Genomic DNA, 26,598 nt, shown 5'->3' on the forward strand with positions numbered 1-26,598 from the left:
GGTGGGAAGGGGCAGCCCATGTCCTATTCACTTGTGGGGCCCCCCTCAGAGTCTCACAGGAAGTCATTCTGATCACACAAGCCAGCCTCACTGGCTGTGGTATCCTAGGTTCTTACCCAGATTCATAGCATAAACAAATCTCTGGAATCCGGGAGGGTTTTTATTTTTATTTTTTTAATTTAATTTTTTTTTTAAAGATTTTATTTATTTATTTGACAGAGAGAGACACAGCGAGAGGGCGAACATAAGCAGGGGGAGTGGGAGAGGGAGAAGCAGGCTTCCCGCTGAGCAGAGAGCCCGATATGGGGCTCGATCCCAGGACCCCAGGATCATGACCTGAGCCGAAGGCAGACGCTTAACGACTGAGCCACCCAGGCGCCCCCGGGAGGGTTTTTAAAAAGGGTTTGGCTTGAGCTCTTGAGCTTCTGGCTGACTGATCTCTCTGTTTGCTCACCAATACCGTCCCTCACATCTTCCCATCCTTCCATTTTGTTCTCACAGTTTAGTCCCTCATCTTACCACCTTTCCCAGGGTTCTCTAAGCCTCTTTTACAAGGGGGCAGATTTTGATGCGGTATAAGAAAGAACTTCCTACAGTAACAGATGTCATTCATCCATGAGATGAGCTCTCCAACTAACAAGGACCAAGTTACCCGTAGCTGGGATAATTCCAGAAAGAGCAGAGATAAGAACCAGTTTCAAGATTGTGTGGCAGCAGTGGTGGCCTGGGTAAAAGGAGGCCCAGGGAACTGTCTCTGGCTCTCCAAGGGCCTCGACTGACTTCTGACAAAACCATTCCCCTTCTCCACCCTGGGCCAGCATGCCTAGGGCCAAGAAGATTATTTCCATCAGTCTTGGTACCTTCCTGATATTCCTTCAAAATTCATGAGATAGAAATATTTAGAATCTCTTAAATCCAAACATAGAAATCATCTCCAGATGTCAGGCTTTACACAGGCACTGAAGTTTCTTTGTTAAATAAATTAAAAAAAAAAAAAATGAACCATTACAGGACCTTGGAATACCTGATTCGACACCTGGCCCACATTGCCTCCTTCAGCAGTAAGACCAACATGCATGCCAGGAACCTGGCCTTGGTGTGGGCGCCAAACCTGCTCAGGTAACCACCGTACCCTCACCTTCTCACCACCCCCATGGGCTCAAAGCAGCCCACCAACCAAAACGAAGGCCCTTGAAGACACACCTGTAGCTAAGTGGTCATTTGTAACACATATAAATTAGGACGATTGTAATAGCCTGAGCTCTTTGTCTGCTATCCTGGAAACTCTGGGTTCCAAAGGCGTTTTCTGGCTACAACCAGCATGTGGCTAAAGTTACGGGTCTGTATGTTATAAGTTCTTGAAAAGGCCTTTCTTGTCTTTTGGGCTCATTGGCTTTTGTTAGTTTTGGTGGGGTCACTGCTTCGTAGGACTTCACAAATGATGACCTGACCCACAGAACAGTTGGGTGGGGGTGGAAGGAGATCCTATGCAGAAAAAAAATCAATTCGTGTATATTCACAAACACAGTGTTTATAGTCTAGCGATGCATGGTACCTGGTCATTGCTTTCAAATTTGTTCAGTGTGTTGGGCTTCACAGCCTTTGGGGAGGCCTTTTAATAGGTCTTAAATAGTTAAAATAGTCTAGAGATTAACTAACTGTATACATTTAGGAAATGGGGCTTGTACAAAAGGCCCACGGGCTCCCCCTGACCGCTTTCTGTTGTGGGGCAGACTCACTCACTCACTGTGTTTCATTCATGATTTAGATCCAAAGAAATCGAAGCCACTGGGTGCAATGGAGACGCGGCTTTCCTTGCAGTTCGAGTCCAGCAGGTGGTGATTGAGTTCATACTGAATCATGTGGATCAAATCTTTAACAACGGCACACCTGGGTCTTTGGAGAGCAATGGTAATGGCTGCTTCTGGCATACTCCCCAGCAGGCTATCCTTCTTCCTTGCCTTAGTGCTGGGGCCCAAGAAGAAGTTAGGGTGGGCTTGCTTCGAGCTCTGAGTGTTGGCTGTGTGCGTGTGTGCTGACTACTTCGTGTGTCAGCGTCCGGGGATCGTGCATATGTGTACATTGGTCTGTGTGCAGCAAGATGCGTTCGTGGGCGGCTGTAGCATGTTTCTGAGCATTGTATACATGACCTATCCCTTGAACGCAGAGTTCTGTGCTGGAATAATCTGTTGGTTTTAGTGAGTTATTAAACTCTCTGGGTTATTATCTACAGGAAACATTCCTCCCTCACCTTTACTTTCATTGTGGTATTTCAGAAGACCCTTAGGTCTTCGTCTTGGAGTTTTATGTGAATGGGTTAAGAGGCAGTGTGGTGATACGCACGTGTATATTCAGAATGTGTTCTCTTCGCAAGCATTTCTTGAGTGCTTGCTTTGTTCTACCCCGCACCAGGCACTAGGCTTACAAAAATGAGTGTGTATTGTGGGCATGCGTATGCAGAAACTGGTTAGTGCTGAAACCCTCTGTGGCCGTGTTGGTGAGAAAGACATAGCTCTTTGAGGCTGGATGTGATAAGATGCAAGACTATGATTTCCGATAGCTCTCATAATGATATAATGAACACTAGGAATGAATTGGTTTCTGTTGCTTGAACTCCTGTGAGCTTAATTTGTAAAAATCAAAAATCTAGTTGGTCAAGAAGCCTTGTAACTACCACTTGTGTGAGTTTTCCAACATAAGCATACGTCACAATCACCTGGAGGGCTGTTCAAACACAGATTACTGGACCTAATCCCCAGAACTCCTGATTCAGTCTGTCTGGAATGCTGCTGAGAATTTGTATTTCTTTCTTTTTTTTTTTTTATGTAACGTTAGTCACCAAACAGTACATCATTAGTTTTTGATGTAGTGTTCCGTGATTCATTGTTTGCATATAACACCCAGTGCTCCATGCAGAACGTGCCCTCCTTAATACCCATCACCCCACCCCCCTCCCCAGAATTTGTATTTCTAATGAGTTTTCAGGTGATGTTGCTGCTGCTGGTCAGGGTCTACACTTGGAGAACCAGTGGTATATGAGAACCCTATCTGCAAAATATTTGTGTTAGCTGATTAAAGCATTCTTTTCTAGTTTAGCTAATGTATTTGGAACAAACAAGCATAACCATCAGAATAATCGATCGCAACTAACATCCAATTTTGATTCCTGGCATAATTGTGCCCACCCCTACCCTGTCCTCTATGTGGTTTATAACCTTCCTTTGAAAAAAAATTTTTATTGAAATAAATTTCACATAGCATAAAATTCACCATTTTAATCATTTTAAAGTACACAGCTCAGTGGCTTTTAGTGTTTTCACAGAATTGTGCAACCATCACCACCATCTAATTTCAGAACATTGCATCACTCCAGAAAGAAACCCCATACACATGAAGCCGTCTCCGCACATTTCGCCCTCCCCTGAGACCCTGGCAACCACAAAGCTACTTTCTATTTCTAGGGATTTGCCTCTTCTGGACATTTTATATAAATGGAATCATACAACATGTGGTCTTTTGTGACTGACTTCTTTCACTTAGCATATGTTCTCTGAGGTTGACCCATATTGTTACATAATGTCAGTGTTTCCTCCCTTTTTACTGATGAATAATATTTCTTCTGTTGTATACCTATATGACATTTTGTTTATCCATTCATCAGTTGATGGCCATTTGGGTTGTTTCTACTTTTTGGTTATTATGAATAATGCTGCTGTGAATTCAAGTTTTTGTGTGAACACATGTTTTTATTCTCTCGGTTATATACTTAGGAGTGGCTAATGTTTCTTTTATCTTTATTTTAACTCTCCCACTAGAGATGTATTTTTTATCATAAGCTATATAAATCCTTTTTGAAGGTAGGTGAGAAGATGCATTCATTCATTCATTCATTCATTCATTCTTTTGAATCAACCAGTAAATGGTTGGGGACTTATTCTATGCCAGGAACAGGCGCTCCCCATACATCATCTCATGGACTTATCACAACAACCAATAACGTCATCAACCTTATTTTATATGTGAAGAACTGGAGAACCAGAAAAGCTTAGTAACGGCCCTAAGCCACACAACTAGTAACTTTGAGACTGAATGTTGAACCTAGTTTTTCAGCCCATTGCTCTTTCCTTAACTCTATGCTGCCTCTATGAAGAGAAAAAAATAGGAAAACAGACCAATAAACCATTGTGGAGAATAAATGACTTTTGGGAAATGTTCTACTCGACAGCAAATCCTATCCGTGACTGTTAGTGTTAAAGCCGTTCCTGATTCTAACCTGGAAATGCCTTTTCTCTTTGTGACCATTGCCTCGATCATCTTTTGTACTGTATGTTGAAATCCAGTTTACTTGTGAGCCTTTAACTCTTGATTGCCTCTAATGCTTATTATACAGTGCATTTCATTTAAATGTTCTTGTCATGAATTCGTATGGACTTCGGTAAGATAACATAGTTAATGTTTACACAAAATGGAAGAAGCCATACCCTCTGGAATTTTAGATTTGGAAATAGGGCTCTATTTCAAATTGGAAAGATTTTAGTAGTCATAGAAGCCAATACTTTTGTTTAATAAATGAGAGCAATAAGGCCAGAGAGATTGTGATATACCCAAGATTCATTAAAACATAAATATGCATTGAGCAACTTCTAGGTGCCAGGCCCTATTCTACACACTGTGCACACAACAGTGTGCAAAATGGCAAAGATCCTGCCCTGCAGATAGCGATGGTTTAGTTGGGAAGGCAGGCAATATACAAGATTACAAATAAATACATTATCACTTCAAAGACAAATACTGTGAAGAAAACACAGCAGGTTAATGCAATGGTCAATGATTTGGTGGTGTTATTTTGGTACAGAGTGGCCATGGTCTCTGAGGAAGTGATCTTTGAACTGAGACCTTTTGACAAAAGGAACCAGTCATGTGAGGATCTGGGGGGCGAATGTTCCAAACACAGAGAACAGAGATTATAAAAGCTCTGAAGTGGAAAGGGGCTCATAGTGGTACAGAAAGTAGGCCAATGTGGCTAGAGCCAGTGGGGTCTCCAAAGTGGGGTGCCCCACCCTGGGGGGCACCAAGGACTGAAGTACCGAACCACAGGTGTTGGAAGAAACTATTAGCATTTCTTTTTCATTTCTTTCTATTGTATATTTTGTAATTTCTATGATTTTGTATGTTTTCTGTTATATATAACAGAAATTATATATAATTATATATAATACAGTGGTATATGTGTATAATTTACACATGTGTAATTATATACATGTGTATATGTGTATAATTTATAATGAGAATATATATTCAAAAAATTTTTACTGTATATTTTTGTAGACCACTGGGTCTGTGGGCAAAGAGGAGAAGGAAAGCAGATGGAAGGTCAAGCTAGGAGTTTGGTTTGTTCTCAGTGCCATGGGAAAGCATTTGAGGATTTTGAGCAGGGAGTGCAGGGTCTGAGCATTCTGACAGTGGTGTGAAGGAGAGATGGAAAGGCAGCAAGTCTGGAAGCAGGGAGACCAGCGAAGGAGCAATGGCAGAAAGCAGGTGGGCAATCATGGTGGCCAGGACTAGCATGTTGGCAGTGGGTGGAAGGAAGGTGGCTGGATTCAGGATGCATTTTGGAGGTAAGAATCATAGGACTTGCTTATGGGCTGGATGTGGGAGGAGGTGGTGCATCAAAAAAAAAAGGAATGAATGAAAAAGAACTCTTCCAGGTTTCGGCTTACAGCTGGGTGGTCCATGGTGCCATTTACTGACTTGATGAAGATGGGAGAAGGTAGCAGGTTAGAGGTGAAGAGCAGCAATCACAAGGTCTGTTATGAAATGATAAGTTAGAGATACCTGTTAAACATCTAAGCAGAGACAATGAGCAGGCCTTTTAGGATACTGCAGCCTGAAACTAGGGGTAAGTGCTATACCAACTGAGGTCTCCTGACCCTACAGTGTAGGTTCTTCCCATTGATCCAGTTGCTCCCAGAATGATTGAATTTTTTAAGTAAATAAATAATTAATAAATCGTAAATAATCTAGAATGCAAATATTAAGAGTGTATAAAATTTAAATATTTTAAACTCCTTGGGATTGAGTTGGAAAACTGGGTTAAAGTTGGAAACTTTACTGAAAAGATTTTAGGATCGCGGATTGACTTAATTGCAGTCCTGCTGAGTGACTGCCATGTGCTCTCCTGCCTGGAAGAACCCCAGTATTGCCCACCATCTCTGTTTTCTACAAGGCCCTTGTTCAGTGGTTTTAGTTCCCTCCTCCCAGAGAGGGTCATGCTCTGCAAAGAGAAATGGTGCCATCAAGATGCTTTCTGAAAATTAGGTGAGTCCTATACAAAAAAAGATTGCTTTAGTCTCCGTTGGTCCAAGTTATCTTTGAGTCTTTGCACACCTTCTGAAGTTACAGAGAACTGGCCAGGTTGCCAGAAGCTGCACAGAGCCCAACTTGGACCTCCTCTTCTTTTACTTAGATCAAGGTTTCTCAGTCTTGGCACTACTGACGTTTCGTGCCGGATAGTTCTTTTTGGTTTTTTTTGTTTGTGTGTGTGGCTGGGTTTTTTTCCCTTTTTACTTTTCCACACTGGACAGCCCCCTTCAGCGCTCACAGCCCACCAGTGAGGAGGTTGGGCAATGGTTCGGGACTGCCCGCTCCCCTGGCATGGGTCCCCTGTGAGAGGCCCACAGAGAAGGGCCCGCCATTAGCGTATCCCCATGTGCTAGTGCCGGAGAATTCTTGTTGTGGTGTGCATTCCTGTGCTGTGCATTGTAGGATGGTTAGCAGCAACCTTGGCCTCTAGATGCCAGTAGTACTCCCACACATGCTTATGACAACCAAAAATGTCTCCAGACACTGCCAGGTGTCCCTGGGGAAGGGGGGAGGGTGGGGGCTGCAAAAGTGCCCCAAGTTGAGAACCAATGACTTGGAGAAAAGAGATGCCCTGGACACCATTGATCTATCATCATCACTTCCATTTCTTTAAACAAAAAATAAAAACAAAAACAAAAAACAAAATAAAACCCAAAACCATAGAAAGAAAAGATTAGCTTGCATACACTTAACACCACTGAGTAGTGAGTAAAAAGCCAGCTATCTTTTAGGGAATAGTGGAGGCCATAAAATGTCTTTTCACTGCAGGGATATAAACCTTAGTGATCTAGGGAAAGTATAGGCTCCCACGTTAAATCGTCTTGGAGTGTGTGTTCTGTGGCGGCAGAGAGCAGGAACGGTCTCCTGCCTTGTTCTGGCCGAGTGAGGCCACGTCTGTGGCTGGACGTACATTCCAACCTGGCCAAAGTACTAGGCAGTAAATGCTCAATAAATGTCCTAGGAAGGAAGGAAGGGAGGAAAGAAGGGAGAAGGGAGGGAGGGAGGGAGAGAGGGAGGGCCCCTCTCTGAAAAGTACAAGAAGTACAGGTTACCTCCTGAAGTCCTACATGCTTGCTGGCTGTCTGGCCATGAGGTTGTCAGTTTCCTATGTTCAGCCTCTGCCCCCAACCCCCAAACCCCCCAGAAGCCTCCTGTCAGGGGGTCAGGAACGGAGGCGCTGTGGATGAGGAATCTGGCTACACCTGATGCACAGGCCTCCTTCCATGACTGAGCTCTTTTCTTTTTTGTATAGAAAACCCGCCCATCACCAAGAGCCTGACCTTGCCAGCCCTCTCCTTGCCCATGAAGCTGGTAAGCCTAGAGGAAGCTCAGGCCCGGAGCCTGGCTACTAACCATCCTGCTCGGAAGGAAAGGAGGGAGAATAGCTTGCCTGAAATTGTCCCTCCCATGGGCACCCTCTTCCACACTGTTCTTGAGTTACCAGACAACAAGTAAGCAGCGTTCTCTTAAATTCTGGGGAACATCTGGGTGGAGGGGGACAGAGGAAGTAGTTATACAGTCTCAGGGTCACAATGACAGCATGGGTTGGGGGTACCGGCTGGGTCGGGATGTGAGGGAACATTCCAGAAGAGAAGGGAGCTGTCTCCACAGCTCTCTCTCACTGGTGATTGATGTCTTCCCTCCCTGCCGCCAAGTTATCAAGACCAGCTCTCCCACCAGAGATCCCTAAGTACCATGTTGGGGGTGGGGCTCATAGGGGTCAAGAGTCATGGCTAAAATCCCTTACTCCTTAGTTTAGACAAAACAGTCTTGACATTTTCAGAAGGAAGTTTGCTGCAGTCAACAACTTGACCCCCTCCCACCAGCCTCCACCTCCAGGTGACATTATAAAAGTCATAGAGACGAGTGGAGGATAAGCTAACAAGAAGTGCCACTCTAGACCAAGAGCTCTGGGCAGGCGGCATGGGGACACACTTGCCTGGCTTCCGTTCCTCCTTCCATACCCGTCAGGGCCCTCCTTCGCCTCCAAAACCAAACCGAACATCAGTTTTATTCATAGGATATTTTCTTTCTTTGTTGCTTTCTCTGTTGGAACCCTGGTCTCCACTCAGCCCCCTTTCCTTCTCAGCTTCACAGCCCACTCTAAAAAGTCAACAGTGATTGAGAGGAGTCCCAAACTCCAGGCAGACAGTAGGTGGTGGGGCTGGAAGGCAAACTTTTCACGGGAGACTGTCATCCTCAATGTTTGGTCAATAGAAAGAGGTATGAAAAGAGGCACCTCGGTCTTCTTGTCAGCATGATCCCCAAGATGGTGGGGCTATTTCCCTTTGGGGAGGGAGGAGGAGTGCTGCCACATTACACACCAGTAGGGGTGTCTGTCACAGTGCATATATATGCATTATGGGAATGGCACACGTAGACCTCACCTGGCAAGAAACCCCTCCGTTTCCTGAAGTACATGGATCATGCTCTCTCTAGACTGAGCCCCATTACTTCACTCCCTAAATCCCTGGAGAATAAGACTTCCACCCAGGGATCAGAAAGAAGAGTACCCCAGGAGGACCATCAAGTGCATTTTCTCTGTGCCTTAGCCACACTTGGGGTGCACCATACCCCAACGTACGCAAGCCTATAAAATACATCCCAGGCCAAGTGCTTGGAAAAAAACTGGGCCAGATTCAAAAGAAACCACCAAGCGTTGCAGATCTATCTCTGATTGATTGTAAAAACATGTTGGGCTTGAGATCTGGGTGTTCTATGAGAACCCTGTGGAGAAAAGGTCCTTTGTGGAACCCACAAGTTGGAGGGTTTCATCGTGGAACTTTATGAAGTCTGATAGCTGGGCGAGCCAGAGTGGGGCAAGGCCTCTGGTGACCTCTGGTGGCCCCAGGCCCTCCGGACCCAGTCTAGCACTCTCCTTTTCTTGCCTCCTACTGAGGCAGCCTGGCGAGAGGCATCAGGGAAATGAGAGGGAAGCCAGAGACACACTAATTACCCTCTGCCTTTCTCTGCAGTGATCTTTGGCCACACCCAGCAGCCTCTGACTCTCCCAGGCCAAACTCTTTTCCATTCTCATCCACCCCTTTTTCAGTCCCCAGAAGTCTTCACCAGCCCTTTCCTCACCTGTGGATGACCCAGCAGGATGGCCAAAGTGCAGGGGGCATATCGGCACTGAGTTCTTTGGTCTTTAGTGTTTACTCCTGCAAAAAAATAGGTGTCTTTGAAAACCCAGGACTGTGGTGCTTACCAGAATTCCTAGAACTGTGTGCTTGCTTGTGACCTCCGGGTCTCCCACCCATCTTCCTTCTGTCTGCCCTCACACCTGCCTTTAATAGCACACCTTTGCCCCTTCCCCTGAGGAATGTGAAAGCCTAGCTTGGTCGTCCAGGGCATCCCCAGATAGGGCCAGACTCGGGCTCAAACTGAATTTTAGAGAGGAATTTCCTGAAATGTCAGAGCCATTCATAACCAAGAACATGACTGGGGTATTCCTTCTCAATGTAAAGGTCCCACTGAAATGACCAGTCACCAAACTAACCCTTTATTATGGCTTGGCTCTTTTAGAAGAAAGCTCTCCAGTAAATCGAAGAAGTGGAAATCAATATTTAACCTGGGACGTTCTGGATCAGACTCCAAATCAAAGCTGAGTAGAAACGGGAGTGTATTTGTGAGAGGACAGAGGCTCTCAGGTAAGAATTACTAGCAGTTATGTTTTATGAGATGTATATTGTATTAGAAAAACTCCGTTCAATCCACCTCCTGGTCATTTTCTGTTTTCATCATTCCTTCTACATTGATTAATTGAACTGTACTATAAGGAAGATCTGTCCCTTCTCCCTCATGACTCATGCCAGGGTTATAATTTTTAAATAGGAGTGTTGCATTGTGGGAATGATATCTGAATAATTAATGGGAATTAGTGCAGGAAGGAACTGAGGTAATCACGGTACAATGGGGAATATAACCAATTCAGCTGAATACTGTCATAAAGGGAAGTCCAGAGAAATCTGCCACAATGACCTTTAGTGTGATAGACTGAAACTGATTTTTTTTTTTAAATGGGGGGCAAGCATTATGAAAACAAGCTGTAAAAGGTAAATGTACAAATGCAATGAGCAAACTTTGGATCCTTTGAAAAAAGGGGCTACAAATAATAATTTTGGGGACAGGTAAGTTATTAGATGATATTAAGGAATTGTAAATTTTCATAGGGTGCTAATGGTTCTTAGGAGGCATATGCTAAGGTTGAAGTATTTATTTATTTATTATTTTTAATATTTATTTATTTGAGAGAGAGAGAGCACGAGCGGGGTGAGGGGCAGAGGGAGAAGCAGGCTCCCTGCTGAGCGAGGAGCCTGATGTGGGGCTCAACCCCAGGACCCCGGGATCATGACCCAAGCTGAAGTCAGATGCTTAACCGAGCCACCCGGCACCCCAAGGTTGAAGTATGTAAAGATGAAGGGTCAAAATATTGAAATTCACTTTCATATGATTCAGCAAAATTTAAGTACATAGGTAGATACGGATACAGAAATAGAGAAAGCAAATATATGGCAAATGTCAGCCTGGGTGGTAGGTTTAGAGATCTTCAAATTTTGTGAATGGTTGAAGTTTGTTTTTTTTTTAAGATTTTATTTGAGAGAGAGAGGGAGCGCACACACGAGTGGGGTGGGGGGAGGGAGAGGATCTCAAGCAGATGCAGGGAACCATCCCATGACCTGGAGATCATGACCTGAGCAGAAACCAAGAGTCCAACTCTTAACCGACTACACCACCCAGGTGCCCCTGAAGTTTTTAGTAATAAAGATTTTGGGGGAAAATGAATGCTTAAAGGAAAAATGAGAGAAAATATTTTGAAGGACTTTCCTTGAAGCTAGTGATAACTGTGTGCCAAAGACAGACGTTAGAAACCTTCACATTTGCCTCCTGGAGTAATGAGGCATGTTATGGGTTATAGCAGGTCCAGCGACTGGAAGTAAGAGGACATCCAGTTCAACTGGCTTATGCAGCGAGGGAACTTACTGGGCTCTGTAACTGGACACCCAGACGTAGGGGAGGCTGCAGGGTTTAACACAGTGGCTCTGCCTCCAGTCCCCCGTTTTCCTCAGCTGTTGGGTCAGCTTCACCCCCAGTCTGGCTTCTTTGCCGCAGCAAAGTGGCTATAGTACTTCTAGGCTTTACCTTTGACTGTCACTACGTCCAGAAGGAGAAAGAACATCATTTCTGGTAGCTTGCTCCTCAGAGCAGGGACTCTTCTTTCCCAGCAGCCACCCATCAGAAACACCCCCCAACCCACCCCCATCTCAGTTGCCTTCACTGAGTCATAGGGATCAACCCCTATGGCCAAGGCAGTGCCCTGTGCTGACCGGCTTCGGCCTGCCTTCCTAAACCAATCACTGGCATGAGGAATGGGATGCAGCCAAGAAGTACAAGGGTTCTGTGAGAAGGAGGAAGGGAACTGATCCTGGGTAGGCATCTACAACCTTCACCGTATGAGGAAACATGGCTTTCACCAACTGGAAGTATCTCCGGTGAAAAGGGCAGGTTGCCACAGGTATGCTGGATCAGATACAAATCAGAAATTAGGATTCTCAAAGGAGAATTTGAGGTGAGGAGTACCTGGCAAGAAACTCCTGATCTAATAATAAAGAGATTTGCTTAAGCACATCAAAGAGCGTTTCAGTTACAGAATCGGTGATACAATGAAAGAAGTTTACCACATAACAAAAAGTCCAAAACAATAGAGCAAAACAATGAATAAATGATCTGCTTTGATCTTGCCTTAGGAAGATTTCCAACACCCCCCACCGCCACCCCCGCCGTGTGGTTTTCAAAAGGAAGAAGTCCAAGGTGCTGGATCAAATGCTAGTCTCCTCACAGAATGCACAGGATGTCCCTGGCCAGGGGGTCTCAGCCTGGCTGCACCTCAGAGGCTCACACGCATAGCACTTTTGCCTCAGGAGGTCTGTGGGGAAGCCAGAGTCTTGGTGATTTTTAGAAAGTTCCCCAGGTGATTCTGAAATGCAGCCAGGGTTGGAAGCCACTGGATCACTGGGATGGCTGAATTTTGATGGGCTGAGGGGGTGAAATGAAAGAGCCATCAGTGCCAGTACAAGTGGCTCTCTGACCTTGACCAGGGGTCCTAAGTGCCCACTTTGCACCAGAGGAGTGTTGCTGGGACCCTCAAAACTAAAGACCAGGGGTGGGGCCCGCCTGTGGTCACATCCGCCGGCATGCTGTCTGTAAGTGACACGAACTCACTATTTGTGGAAATATGCATGTGAAAAAAGTGAGTCAGTGGATTAGCATATTTAAATAATTTTTTAAATCTTTTCTAAACTCCATAACTAAGGGAATTTTAAAAATTGATTCACCATGTATAGCTCTGGGGATTTTTTTGGAGGGGGGCAGATGAAGGGGTTGTACTGGAATTGATGCATTATCCCGCAGGGAGAGTCCAGGGAACTCTCCAAAGTAAACGCCTTTCAGCAGGGAAGCCCCAAAGCCATAGGGATAATCTAAGAGAGGGGACTTGAGGACCCCAAAGCTGCCGGAAAACTGGGAGATGTACCTCCACGAGGCCAGGACAAGGTCCCAGACAGAAAACTATGAGCTAAATATAGTCCTGGGCCAAGGAGCCCTGAGTGTTCAGTTACTTAAATGGAGCCAGGGAATCCTTGGGGACTGTTCCCAAAAGCAGCTGCTGTGGCCACCAAGGCCACAAGAAGCCACATCGTCAGAAAGAGGGTCCAACGTGAAACGTGAACACTGGTGGCCATGCAGAGAGAACTGTCGCCCGTCCTTTATCATGACACTTAGTGTCATCAGGTCACGGCCCTCAAGGCTGACACATGAGACCCAGAGAAAGTCCAGAAATACAGCCTCTGGAACACAAGGGCTCCCACTCAGCTCCCAGACTGCCCTCATTCCCCTCCTGGCAAGCTCGCTAGGAGGAACCACCTTTCAGCCACTTCAGCTCCCTGAGAAGAAGCAATATTTTGAAGTGCCTAATCCCATGCCCGGAATAAGTGTTTACTTATTTAAGCCACACTCTTCCCCAAAGCTGCCTCGGTGGCTTATCAAGGTGCACAGAGGACACCAGGTGCATAGCAGGTGCTCAGAAAAGGTTTGTTTGGTTTGGATCTGCTCCAGGGTGAGGCCATTTGGAGGAGCAACCAGCCCACAGACCTCAGGAGCAGAGCTGCATGTGGGAGAAAGGGGCCTTCTGTCCCTGGGGCCCCCTCCCTTGCTGTACCAAATTCCTGGATGCTGTCAGTCATGGCTGCAGCCAAGAATCCTGCTCTCCAGCCTGCAGGATAGGGGGGATTGCCTTGAGCCTCATGGACCCTACCCCCTGCATGAATCTTTGTATCATAAAATTTGGTTCAGGACTCCTCATTTGCTAACAGCTATTTGACAAAATTGGAATTTACCTTTATCTGTAAAATATTCATGAAACTTTGATCTAGAAATGCCCTGTTTTTATAAGCTCAGTCCCATTATGAAAGTAGGAGCATCCAGGGTGGAATGGAGGAATGTTTTCCAAAGGGGAAAATTATAAATACTTGAAACACTTTACTAAAGAACGTTCTCTTGTGTCCTTACAGCCTGACTTCTGTTCTGAATGCTTCCTCTCAATATGCATTCATCAGGGATATTTTTTCTTTTGTCTTTAGTGGAAAAGGCTACTATCCGACCAGCTAAAAGCATGGACTCACTGTGCTCAGTGCCTGTGGAAGGTGAGCTCTCACAGCCGCTTTCAGACCTGGGGATTACCACTGGGAGACAGGAGCTCCGGTACCAGACCTGCCTTCACAAGCTACCTGCCTTCTGGGCTCGTCACAGTCCCCCCTGACCCTTCCTGAACCCAACGGGTTCACACAGCCCTTGCATTAACCACCTCCCCCCCGCCCCACATTATACCACAAGTCTTGGCCTCAAGGGCCATCCTCCTCCTCCCGCCTCCCTCTAACCACACCTGGAACGGGCAGCCATTGTTCACGCAAATCTGAACCGGGTAAAAGGGCAACACCTGAGAACCAAGGCAGACGAGGCCTCCCCATTGGGCATAAAGAAGAGCCCAGCACTGGTTTTTACCTCCTACTTCAGTGCCTAGATTCGTATGTGTCTTGAATTTGCATGGTTCTTCACGTTGATGGGCACTGGGCAGGTTCTCTGCCTCTCCGAGTCTCGGTTTCCTCGCATGTTAAAGGAGGTCATTACAGCCATGGGAATTTTAAACCTATTTTAAACCTAATGTTAACAGAAGATGCCCAGCAGAGCCCTTAGTACCTCGTGGGGAGTTTTTCTCCCGATCCCAGGCGACTCACGTGTTATCTCGCAGCTTGTTTATTTCCCATCCAGATTTTTCTCCTCTTTGCTTTCACTTTTAAGTCCGTTGGGAACTTGCTCCTCACAACTGGGCTTTCTAACTTTTAGTTAATTTACATTTCTAGTTTCTCACCCCCTGAATCAGCAGCAGGAAGCCTGGGAAAAGGGAGAAAGTTCTAGTTGAGAACAGCATTTGTCTCCTTGCTGGGAAATCAAACCCCTGTTTGGGTCCATCTGCCAGAGGAGGCTTGAAACAACACATTTTAAAGTTTTAAAGTAAAACAAAATTCTGTTATTTTGCCCTTTTTGTCTTCTTCCTTCATTTTGAGCAAACATCATTCTGCCATCTGGCATCTTTTTATTTTTTCTTGATCTACATTTACTGCTGGGTGGATGACTGCTCTGCCTAGCACCCTTAGCCTTTTGGAAACTGCTCCCCCTGCAGAGTTTAAAACAAATGCATGCATACGACGGCATCCTGCCAACATTCTGTGGACATGAGAATAGTTCTTACTCTCTCGCCAACCAAATGTTATCTGTCTCTCTTCGGAGGGCTATGCCCTTACGACAATGCTATGCCTTTCCAGTGCTCAGGTGTTGGGCACCGTCCCTTACTGGAAGGCTGTGTCACGGTGGGTGCGCCCAGGCTGCTGACCGTGTGTGTGTTTGCTTTTTCACTAGGGAAAGAAACCAAAGGAAATTTTAATCGAACAGTCACGACCGGTGGATTCTTTATTCCAGCGGCAAAATTGCATTCGACCAACACTGGCAGCTCATGTGACCTCAGCAAGCAGGAGGGCGAATGGGGCCAGGAGGGGATGCCGGCGGGGGCGGAGGGGGGCTTTGACACGAGCAGTGACCGAAGCCAACTTCAGGGCGCCCAGGCCCGGCCCCCACCTGAGCAGCTGAAGGTGTTCCGGCCGCTCGAGGATCCGGAGAGCGAGCAAACAGCCCCGAAGATGCTGGGTATGTTCTACACTTCGAACGACAGCCCCAGCAAATCTGTCTTTACCAGCAGTCTCTTCCAGATGGAGCCCTCTCCCCGCCACCAGCGCAAGGCCCTGAACATCTCAGAGCCCTTCGCCGTGTCGGTGCCGCTGCGCGTGTCCGCGGTCATCAGCACCAACAGCACCCCGTGCAGAACACCCCCGAAGGAGCTCCAGTCGCTTTCCAGCCTGGAGGAGTTTTCTTTCCCGGGGTCAGAGAGTGGAGGTTGGCCTGAAGACGACAAGCCCCTGGGAGCTGAGACCTCTGCAGGTAAAGCAGGGGAGGGAGGGTTTCTTTTCATGGCAAGTGATTAAAAAACAGACGTAAAGTTGTTTAAACAGAGTTTGCAGGACAGTGCAGTGAAGTGGTTAACACTGTGGGCTCTGGAGCCAGATTGCCCCAGTCTAGTCTCAGCCATTTCACTGCACGATCTTTCGCAGCTGTGTGCCTCAGCTGCTTGAGCTATAAAATGGGAATGATGTTCCTAATCATATCTTCTTCATAAGTTTGCTGGGAATATTAAGTTAGTTAATACACGTGAAGCTCACGAACAGTGAGTAATACATAGTAAGTACTCAGTAAATGTTGCCTATTCTTTTATTCACTCATATAGTGAGAAGACAGGAGGAAAAGCTCAAAGAATTCAACTCTTCTAGACTCAACCTCTCTCCATCCATCCCTCCCTCCCTTCTACCTCATATCTGCAAAGAACATGGCTAGCAACCCTAGCAATGAGAAAGGGTATCTTGCTCCCAATTTCCATATATCAAATGCAGGGAAGACTCTGATTGGGCCTGCTTGGGTCACATGCCCAGCCTTGGACCAATCATGGTTGCCAGGCACTTAGGGGTCTAAGATTGGCTAAGCCCGAGTCTCTGAACCATCTCTGGAGTTAGAAGGGCTTCTGTGGTCAACAGGCAACTGTGAGCCACATAAAACAGAAGTAGGGAGAACCTCAAAGGGAAGGATGACTGACAGACACACCAACAAATGCTCAGTGTGGTTTAAGCATATTTTCATTATTAATATTAGCTAACTTTTTTTTGAACAACTGTTATGGTATCAGGCACTGTCCTAAGTGTTCTATATGTATTATCTCCATTCTCCTCTCAACAGCCCTGTGAGGTGTAGGTAGTTATTATTATCCCCGTTTGCTTAGAGAGGAAATCGGTTAACTTGCCAGATGACTCAGAGCAAGGAAGTGGAAGAACCAGGATTATATTTTATTTTATTTTTTATTTTTTTAAGATTTTATTTATTTATTTGACAGAGAGAGACACAGCGAGAGAGGGAACACAAGCAGGGGAAGTGGGAGAGGGAGAAGCAAGCAGGCTTCCCGCTGAGCAGGGGGCCCGATGAGGGGCTTGATCCCAGGACCCTGGGATCATGACCTGAGCCGAAGGCAGACACTTAATGACTGAGCCACCCAGGCGCCCCAGAACCAGGATTTTAATCCAGATTTTAAAACCCCTGCTTTAAAACACTCCACCATGCACCTTCACTTGTTTACAAGGGGCTGTGGAGTTACAGAGATTGTTAGAACAGGATCCTTGCGCCCAGCGAGCTCATGAACTAGGAAGAGAAACTAAAACCATACCAAAGTGCAGCAGAGGGTCAGGCTGCAGAAGTAGCATAAGACTCTCCTTGGGCTTTTTTTTTTTAAAGAGATTTTTAATTTATTTTTAGAGAAAACGAGAGAGCACGAAGGGGAGGGGCAGAGGGAGAAGGAGCGAGAATCTCAAGCAGACTCCGAGCTCAGCATGGAGCCTGACGTGGGGCTCGATCTCACGACCCTGAGATCATGGTATGAGTCGGTCACTTAACCGACTGCATGACCCAGGCGCCCCTCCTCCCTGGGCTTTTTGAATGAGGGAGGACTTCAGTCCCTGAAACATAATGAAAGAGGTGTTCAGAAAGGATTGCAAGGGCATCAACAAGAGGCAGTACTCTCAGGAGGATTCTAGGAAGGCTTCCCAGAAGAGGTGACATTTGTGCAGGCCTTCATAAATGGGTAGGCTTTCTCCATACAGAAAAGATGGGGAAGGCATTCTGGGCTGAGAGGCAGCTGAATGTTGTGGGAAGACTGTAGGTTTTGGACTTCACCTGGGCTGATTCGAATCCTAACTTCAGCACTTTGGGGCTGTGTGACAGTGGACAGTGGTTGACATCTCTGAGCCAGGGGGGTGGGGGGGAGTTGGTGGGAATGTCCTTAAGATGCCTGTTCATGGTCTGGCTCACAGACGATGTTCAATAAGTATTTGTCCTTTTCTCCTCCCTTTCCCTTCAGGATAGGGGGCAGAAGATGAGCAAAAACTCAGGGGCGTCAAGTGATGCCCTGTGTGCAGAATGCTCTGTGGGGGGTTGGTGGGATGGAGCAGGGTGAGGGCTGGAAGAGGAAGGGAAGCCTTTGAGGAAAAAGTGTTTCCAGAGGCTTTTGTGTGATTGGTTCCTGTCCTAGGTATTTAGTCTTCACTCTACCCTGTGAAAACAGTGTTATACAATGAGGTGGGACCTTCGGCATGGAGGTAGTAGAGGTCAAACTTGGGGTCTCCGATGCCTTGGTGGATGTTTAAGACCAGAGCTTAATCACTTGAGATATATCCGAATTGGTATGGAGTTAACCCCGGGGAAGAGTCACACAGGAAGCTGCCAATCATAATCCTAACACATCTTTGTAGCTTGGTATAAATCACAGATTCTGTGAAGTAAAAGATTAGAAAAGGGTTTTTCAATTTGGTACTATTGACATTGTGGGCCAGGCAATTCTTTATTGGGGGCAGGGGCTATTTTATGCTTCGTAGGATATTTAGTAGCATCCCTGGCTTCTGCCTCACTAAAGGCCAATCGCCACCTTGTCCCCACCCGAATGTCTCCTGGGGAGGGGAAGAGCAAGTGGTCCCCAGTTGCGAGCCCCTGGATGAGAGGATCTTCAAGACCCCTCCCATCTCTGACAGTCTGTGACTCTGGGAACTAAAGGCAGGACACGGCTGGGGGAAAGGGTCGAAAATGTGAGGGGCAGTGAGCTGGGAGAATTCCCTCCACCCTTGTGAAGTGGGACTAGTCCAGGACAGTGACTGTGCAGGGCAAGGCCTCTCTGCAAATGACGTCTTCAATGGCTAACTCTCATCCATTGCAGCTTCCATACCTAAGAAGGTGGTTCTCGAGGATGCCAAGCCAGGACCAGAGGCAATTAGGATGGTGGAATGCAACAAAGACCTCTCCCTGGAGTCAGGCCCCCAACAGGAGGAAAAGAAGGCCTCGGAAACCTCCCTGGGCTCTCAACATTCAAGTGAATTAGAGAAGAGGCTGGACCCGGAGAAAGCAGAGGAGGAGGGTCGAGAGGCTGGCCAGGTGGAGCCCAGCACTCTGCAGAAGAGCCCCAGTGTCCAAGCGGGCCTTCTCCATGACATGGTAAGATGGACTCACTGCTGGGTTCAGCCAGTAGAGTCCTCTTTGTCCCAAGAGCTCTTGGTATAGCTGAAAGCAGGGATTTTGTGGGGGGGTGGTGTTTGTTTTAAGAACTAATTTCTGCCAAAGGGACTTGAGGAGACAACCTTCACAACCACGTGCTGAGAGTTAGCGGCCTCAGGAGGGCTGTTTGCAACTGTAGAAAGAGAAGGATACAGAGATTCTTACAGGGATTGAATTGGGGGGGGAGGCGGGGGGAGCCCAAGTATAAATAGTGCCACCCATGCTCCCCTGGAATTTTATGCTTTAAAGGTCACTATTTTGTGAGGAGAATGGGTTGGAAAAGGCAGGAGAGGAGACAGGGATGCCAGTTAGAAGGCTAGTATATGACAGGCCAGGCAAGAAAACATGGTGGCTTGGAGGAGAGTGGGGCAACAAGGATAGAAATGGAAGGCTTCAAGACTATTTAGAAACTAGATTGGGGGCGCCTGGGTGGCTCAGTCATTAAGCGACTGCCTTCAGCTCAGGTCATGGTCCGAGGGTCCTGGGATCGAGCCCCATGTCGGGCTCCCTGCTCGGCGGGAAGCCTCCTTCTCCCTCTCCCACTCCCCCTGCTTGTGTTGCCTCTCTCGCTGTGTCTCTCTGTCAAATAAATTTAAAAAATCTTAAAAAAAAAAAAGAAACTAGAATGGTGCTTGCTTCGGCAGCACATATACTAAAATTGGAACAATACAGAGAAGATTAGCATGGCCCTGTGCAAGAATGACACACAAATTCGTGAAGCATTCCATATTTTGGGGGGGATTCCTGGCTGGCTCAGCCAGTAGGGCATGTGACTCTCAATCTCAGCGTCGTGAGTTCAAGCCCCACATTGGGCATGGAGCCCAGTCAAATGAAATGAAATGAAATAAATAAAAAGCCGTGTCTGAAATAATATTTATCACACACACAAAAAAGCTAGAATGAACAGGACTTGGTGAAGGATTGGATAAGAGAGGAAGAAGGAAGAGTCAGGACACCTCATAGATTTCTGATCTAAGCAGAAAGTAATATGTAACTGTAATATGTAATAAGTAACTGGTCCACTTACTGAGATGGTGGGGGAGGGGAGTTTACGTGCTCATTTATTTATCTAAATTTATTGATTTCTTAGTAAGAGATCAATTAGTGTAGGTGCTGAGGAGAGTAAAGAGATGAGTAAAAGGCTGCCTCTGCCCTGAAGGTGAAATGGAAATAGACACAAATAAGTGTGATACAGTAGAATCAGATCTCAAAAACATCCCTGCCTTTTGACCAAGGAATCCTGCTCCTGGAGAGTTCTCTGAAGGAAACAGTCAAATAGAAATACCGCGAAAGAAAACCTCTCATTGAGCAACCACTCACAGTATCAGGCACCATCTGGCCTGGAGGAACCAAGGATGAACAGACACAATTCCTTACCTCAAGGAGCTCATAGTCCACTGGGAAAAATAAGCCATCAAATTAATTGTAATATGAAACGTGATCAGAGCCAGGTGGGAAGTGATGTCAGGTTGGCGGCAGGTCAGGTTTCTCATAAAGGCCTAAACCCCCCCACAGGATGGATATGCCTCCTGGAACTGCGGCTCCTTGGGACAGACAGGTCTTGAGCCAAGAAATGAAGGCCACTGAAATGTTTCCCTGGCCCTGACCAGGCCTCCTTTCATCCCTTTCCTGTCTGTAGTTTGGGGCTTTGTGTAGGGGAAGGGAGGAGTCAAAGAGAAACTAGACTTGAGGAGAGACAAGGGGCAGCAAACACGATGGAGGAGGAGGCACCCCTTTAGATCAACAGCGGTTATCCGTGGGTAGTCGGAATATAAGATGTTGCTGTCTTTGTATTCTCCTTTCTTTTAACATGTGTTAAATATTTTTTTTCCATGGGAAATATGTATTTCTTTAGTAATGAGAAAAGCTGTATTTATTTATTTGGAAAGCAGATGTCAGGGCAAGAGTTAACACTTACATTCCACCGGGAGAATCTCATTCTTGTGTGCCATCTGGTAAACCTGAGGTTAACTGAGATCAGGGCTTGGCTGGTTTTATAAGTCAACAGTGCACAGGGATTAAGTGTTTCTGTTCTGATGTGGACATAGCTGGATTTCAGTCCCAGGCTGCTGCTGTGTAATTTAGGTAAATTGTTTAATCTGTTTGAACATAGGTCTCCTCACCTCTAAAATGGAAGTCATTAGAGTAGTATTTATCTCTTAGATCTAAGTTGTTGGGACAGTTAAACAAGAGCATGCAGTTAGAATGTGCTGGGGCATGCAGTAAGCCCTGAATAAACATCCACAATTATGAGTAATGTGGTGGCCTTTATTTGCTGGGATAATGCAGCCTGTCCCGGCACCAGTCCCTTCACTGTCACTGGGAAATGGTGCCATTGTCAAGGCCGCGAGTCCTTGGCTCTAAAATAATCCGTTTCTCGATGTTTTTCAGGATGAAGATGATCTGGCCAATGCCCTGATCTGGCCCGAGATTCAACAGGAGCTGAAGATCATCGAATCTGAGGAGGAGCTCTCCTCATTGCCACCACCTGCTCTAAAGGTCAGCCCCACTCAGCCGATCCTGGAGCCCAGTCCAGGGCCTTTCACTTCCCAGGAGCCTCCTGGGAGCTGGTCTTGCGGCCCAACACCAGGCTCCACCCCTGCGGAGGAGGGGACTACGGATCTAACCAATCAGAGTGCAGAGGGGACTTCCCCAGCAGCCAATAGGGAAAAGCCGGAGACAACAAGCATCCTCCAGAGACCCGAGCCCGAGAAGCGTCCGGACCCCACCAGCTTGGCTCCTCTGGAAATTGTTCCATTTGAGACGGCTTCTGCACAAGCAAAGGTGGACCAGGAAGGCCCAGGAAATCTGTCCGCTCTTCTCCCGCCTGCTGCCCCTCCTCCAACTCCCCTGGAGGAGGCACCTCGAGTCCAGCTATCAAAGGGCAGTCCTGAGAGAGAAGACTCATCTAGGAATTTGAGGACAAATCCATACACAGACCAGCTGAAGTCCAGGGGCAGCCCTGGGACCCCCAGCCTGTGTCAGGAGGAGGAGGAGGCCTCTCTAGGACAAAGTGAAGAGCAAAATTCAAAGAATGCTGCTCCTGAGGGAAAAGGCTCTGGTTTTCAAAGCCCAACAAGAGAGGTTGAGATCTCCCCACAAAGAGAGGGGGATGTAGCCCATTCAGTGCAGGAGCCCTCAGACTGTGATGAAGACGAAACTGTGACAGACATTGCCCAGCAGGGCCTGGAGATGGTGGAGCCCTGGGAGGAGCCCCAGTGGGTAACGAGTCCCCTTCACTCTCCCACCCTGAAAGATGTGCAAGAGGCCCAGGTGCAGGGCCCCCAGGGCCACCGACTGGAGAAGAGGCTCCCCCACAGGCCCAGCCTTCGTCAGAGCCGTTCTCTAGATAGCAAAACTACCACGGTTAAGAGCCAGTGGACTCTTGAGGCTCCCTCCTCCAGCAGCTGTGCTAACCTTGAAGCAGAGAGGAATTCCGACCCTCTGCAGCCCCTGGCACCCAGGAGAGAGATTACTGGATGGGATGACAAAACCCTGAGGTCCTTCAGAGAGTTCTCTGGCCCAGAAGGGACAGAGGCTATTCCCAGCCAGAAGGGACCAGGTGGTTTGCAGCCCAAATCAGCAGAAATCAGCCCTGTCAGCCTAGCAGAGGGAAAGGAACTGGGGACACACCAAGGGCACAGCAGCCCTCAGATTGAGCAAGGTAGTGTTCCTGGGCCAGACAATAGCAAGGAGAGTTCACCTCATGTGCAAGACAGCACCTCACGTGGAGAGCATCCCCCAAAGTTACAGCTGAAGAGCCCTGAGTGTGGGCCTCCAAAAGGGAAAAATAGGCCTTCTTCCCTCAATTTGGACTCTGCCAGTCCCATCACTGACCTCTTCCGGTTTGACAATGTGGCCTCATTTGGTTCACCTGGAACGCAGCTCTCTGAGCCAGGAGACACAAAAGTCACATGGATGACCTCATCCCACTGTAAAGGAGACCCGTGGAGCATTTGCTCCCAGGACCCTCAGGACCTGGACATTGTTGCTCATGCCCTGACAGGCCGCCGTAACTCAGCTCCTGTGAGTGTGTCAGCTGTGAGAACCTCCTTCATGGTCAAAATGTGCCAGGCTAGGGCAGTCCCAGTCATCCCACCCAAGATTCAGTACACACAGATCCCACAGCCCCTGCCCTCTCAGAGCTCAGGGGACAGTGGAGTCCAGCCTCTGGAGAGGAGCCAAGAGGAACCCAGCTCAACTGGTGGGACCTCACAGAAATCTGCCAGAGATGATTCTCTCTCCTTGGAAAGCCCAAAAGAAGAGAAACCAAAGCAAGATACAGGAGCCATTGAGTCCTTGCCAATGGATACCACTACATCCCACATGTGTGAGGGACCCACCCTTCCTCCAGAACCAGTCTTGGCTAATCTGCTCTCCACCCAGGATGCAACAGTGCAATGCAGAAAGCGCACATCAGAGACAGAGCCGTCCGGAGACAACCTTCTTTCTTCAAAAATGGAGCGACCATCAGGGGGTTCTAAACCTTTCCACAGGTCAAGGCCAGGAAGACCTCAGAGCCTAATCTTATTCAGTCCTCCTTTTCCCATTATGGACCACCCACCCCCTTCATCCACAGTGACAGATTCCAAGGTTCTCCTGTCCCCTATCAGAAGTCCCACCCAGACAGTTTCCCCTGGCCTTCTTTGTGGGGATTTGGCAGAAAACACGTGGGTCACACCAGAAGGGGTTACGCTTAGGAATAAAATGACCATCCCTAAGAATGGCCAAAGACTAGAGACCTCAACCAGCTGTTTTTACCAGCCCCAGCGCAGATCAGTGATTCTGGATGGAAGAAGTGGGAGGCAAATAGAATGACATCAGTTCACCTGCTGGTGTCAGAGAAAAAAAAAAAAAACTCATGATTCATCATCTGGAAGTTATTACAGGGCTGACTTGCCATTATCCCAGGCATAGGTTATCCAAGTTTGGGCTTATTTTGGCCTCTTTTATTTCTTCAGCTTTTTGACCATTTATTAATTAGTCCATTTGCCAGAAGAGAGGTCAAGGGAAGGACCAAGAGATGAAATTTAGATAAGTCCATAACAGCAGGTGGGAAAAGGTCAGGTAAGGGAAGAAGCTGAAATGCCTGCTTCCAATGAGATTTGGGGTTGTTTGTGAGTTGCATTTCTCCCACATTGTCATTATCTATTACTGTTGAGAGCTGGCTAAAATAACGTCTTTTGAAAGAAAGAGAAATCCTTTGCCTGTGCTGGAAAATGTTGCTGTTGAGGTTTGAAGGCCTCCTTTTTACTTCACGCTTTTTAATGCTCCTTAAAGCATGTGTTCTTTTAGACCAGATTTCTGATAAGTTTTGTAAATGTGTACACTCCAGAATAGAAGCAGATTTGGAAGTACAAACTAATGTACACTTAAAGATCCAAGTGGGTGAAGTTACCCGTGCTCTTTCCCTGGAATCTCTCTGCAGACCTGTCAGAGATGGTTGTGTCTATCAGCGTAGAAAATCAGAATCTATACGCAAGAGCAAATTCTGAGACTGGCAAAATCTAAGAAGACTGGCTGTAGCTTTCGTTAATTTGGGACTCTACTATTATCCTGACCTCTGATTTATAAATCCAGTGGCTGGGCAGGGTGAGGGCTGAGCCGAGGGTTACCTCAATGAAATGTGCTGCATTTTCACTTAGGTATGCAATAGTGAAGTGATCTGTTTTCTTTCCAAATCAGAGCCCATGAACAGGATATCTTTGTAGAGAAAAACCTCACGCATGGGTAGAACTACGCTCCAAAGTCAATGTGTTTAAATTGATGGGGCATTAATAGAAAACACTTCTAGCTCAGCTTCCTTGTCCTTCCACACTAGGCTGGGAGTGCAGGAGAGGATAAGGAGGGAGCCCTAGCAGGATGGCCATCTCCACCACTTGGGGAGAGCTGCCCTTCGGAAAATATTTCATTTTAGCCAGGTGGTGCCTCCCTTTCTCCCTCTCCTTCCATTACTCAGAGCAGATTTGAGGCATCTTTCTCCCTCCCATAATCCCCCTCATCTGTCACCCACCCCAGACACTCCAACTTGCCTTTCTCCTGTCTATATGCAAGCAGAAGCAATAAACCAATCTGATTTTATTTCAGTTATTTAGAACTTCCAATGGTTCTTTCTTTTTCAGCTGGTGAGAGGAAAAAGAACTAATAGAACCTGCTGGCAGATTTTTGGTCCTCCTCCAAAAAGGGGCTTCACAGGAGCCCTTCTCAAGGCAAAACCCATTAGGGTATCTACAGTTTCAAACCTTCTAAGACAACAATCTTATTTAAAAAACAAATTAAAATAGACCTGTTTCTAGCCCTGTGCACGTCATCTCAGGTTCAAGTCTGGCCGAACTCTGTCCACAAGCTCCGTCATTGCAGAAATTTCTCTAGGGGCCAGCAGTACCTCTCGGCAGACCTACAACCAAGGCTGCTGCTGGGGTGGGTAGGGGCTGAACTGAAGTGACCTCGGCCGGGGAGAAATTGGAAGCTGATGCCCTGCAACAGATCCATATTCCTCTCTCCCTTCTCCCCTGATAAACCTTACAGTTCTGAAATCTTGTGCTGGACATTTTAAGCCCGTGTCTGTGGCAGGGGTAACTGGTCGGCCAGCTGATGAGTTCTACTTTCAGAGGACATTGAGGTGAGTGAGCAAGGGGAGCGGTTAATAGGAAGTTCAGTGTCTTGCATTCTCATTAGGTGAGCGAGACCCTGGACCAATGGGATGTCAACCCATAAAAAAAGTCCTAGGGTATGGCATTTTTCCTCCTTGGCAAGCAAGGTGAAGAAATATAGTGGTGACAGATGAGAAAGGCCATGTTCAGGAGATTTGAAAAGTACATTCCTGCCTTATCAGAAAATGTGGGCAGATAGGCTTTATCCCAATCTCAGTGCACTATGGTGTCTATGCTTTGATAAAGACCATGTTCCAGTTAGAATGTGAGAGAAGAAAAAACTGGACTTTGCTTCACCATCAGAACTCTGAGCCGAGTAATGAAATATTTAAACTATTTTATGATTATTTTGAATTTTCGTAACACTTAGAGGATAGATTTTATTTGGGGATAGACTGAGAAGCCACTTAGTACACATGAATGAGTTTGCTCGAGGCGCCTAGGCAGATTCTTAAATGGGTGCCATGCTCCTTAGACTCTGACATCTTTGGTTTGTAGCATCGTCTTCAGGAGTGTGGGTGTGTGGATGCCGTTATGAGACACAATGACAACTGTCTGGAGATACTCTCTACTCTGAGCTTTCCTAAGCCAGTCAATCCGGAAGGCTGTGGAAGCTGACTCACCTTCTTGATCAGTGTCCCGTGGCTAAAGTGTGGACTTCTTCACTATAGGCCAGCCTGTCAACTGTCACAAACACATTCATAAGCTTCCTGTGGGCTAACCCAGCACTGAGGAAATTCCGTTTCATGACAAAGAGAACTCAGATTTCCCCCCTGAAATTGTTCCCTCAAATGCCCCGAGATTACCTATTTGGTCATTCATTTGGGACTGA

The 26,598-nt window shown here is 46.9% G+C and overlaps 1 protein-coding gene and 2 non-coding genes across 3 annotated transcripts in view; 2 read left to right on the plus strand and 1 right to left on the minus strand.

The window, feature by feature from the left end:
- Nucleotides 1-25,203, plus strand: part of ARHGAP31 (Rho GTPase activating protein 31) — a 99,174-nt gene extending 73,971 nt beyond the window's left edge. The window contains exons 5-12 of the mRNA XM_036066781.2: nucleotides 1,012-1,119; nucleotides 1,769-1,911; nucleotides 7,616-7,814; nucleotides 9,889-10,013; nucleotides 14,001-14,063; nucleotides 15,337-15,912; nucleotides 18,779-19,053; nucleotides 21,505-25,203. Coding sequence (XP_035922674.1) covers nucleotides 1,012-1,119; nucleotides 1,769-1,911; nucleotides 7,616-7,814; nucleotides 9,889-10,013; nucleotides 14,001-14,063; nucleotides 15,337-15,912; nucleotides 18,779-19,053; nucleotides 21,505-23,931 — 3,916 coding nt within the window. The 3' untranslated portion in view covers nucleotides 23,932-25,203. The remainder of the gene's footprint in view (nucleotides 1-1,011; nucleotides 1,120-1,768; nucleotides 1,912-7,615; nucleotides 7,815-9,888; nucleotides 10,014-14,000; nucleotides 14,064-15,336; nucleotides 15,913-18,778; nucleotides 19,054-21,504) is intronic.
- Nucleotides 6,575-6,711, minus strand: LOC118519391 (small nucleolar RNA SNORA42/SNORA80 family). Its single transcript, XR_004909154.1, has one exon. It is a non-coding gene; the product is annotated as a small nucleolar RNA SNORA42/SNORA80 family (small nucleolar RNA).
- LOC118519389 (U6 spliceosomal RNA) lies at nucleotides 19,742-19,847 on the plus strand. The gene has a single exon (XR_004909153.1). It is a non-coding gene; the product is annotated as a U6 spliceosomal RNA (small nuclear RNA).
- Nucleotides 25,204-26,598: the final 1,395 nt, after the last annotated feature.

Source organism: Halichoerus grypus, chromosome 1 (genome assembly GCF_964656455.1).
Source record: "Halichoerus grypus chromosome 1, mHalGry1.hap1.1, whole genome shotgun sequence".
NCBI classification, from domain to species: Eukaryota; Metazoa; Chordata; class Mammalia; order Carnivora; family Phocidae; genus Halichoerus; species Halichoerus grypus.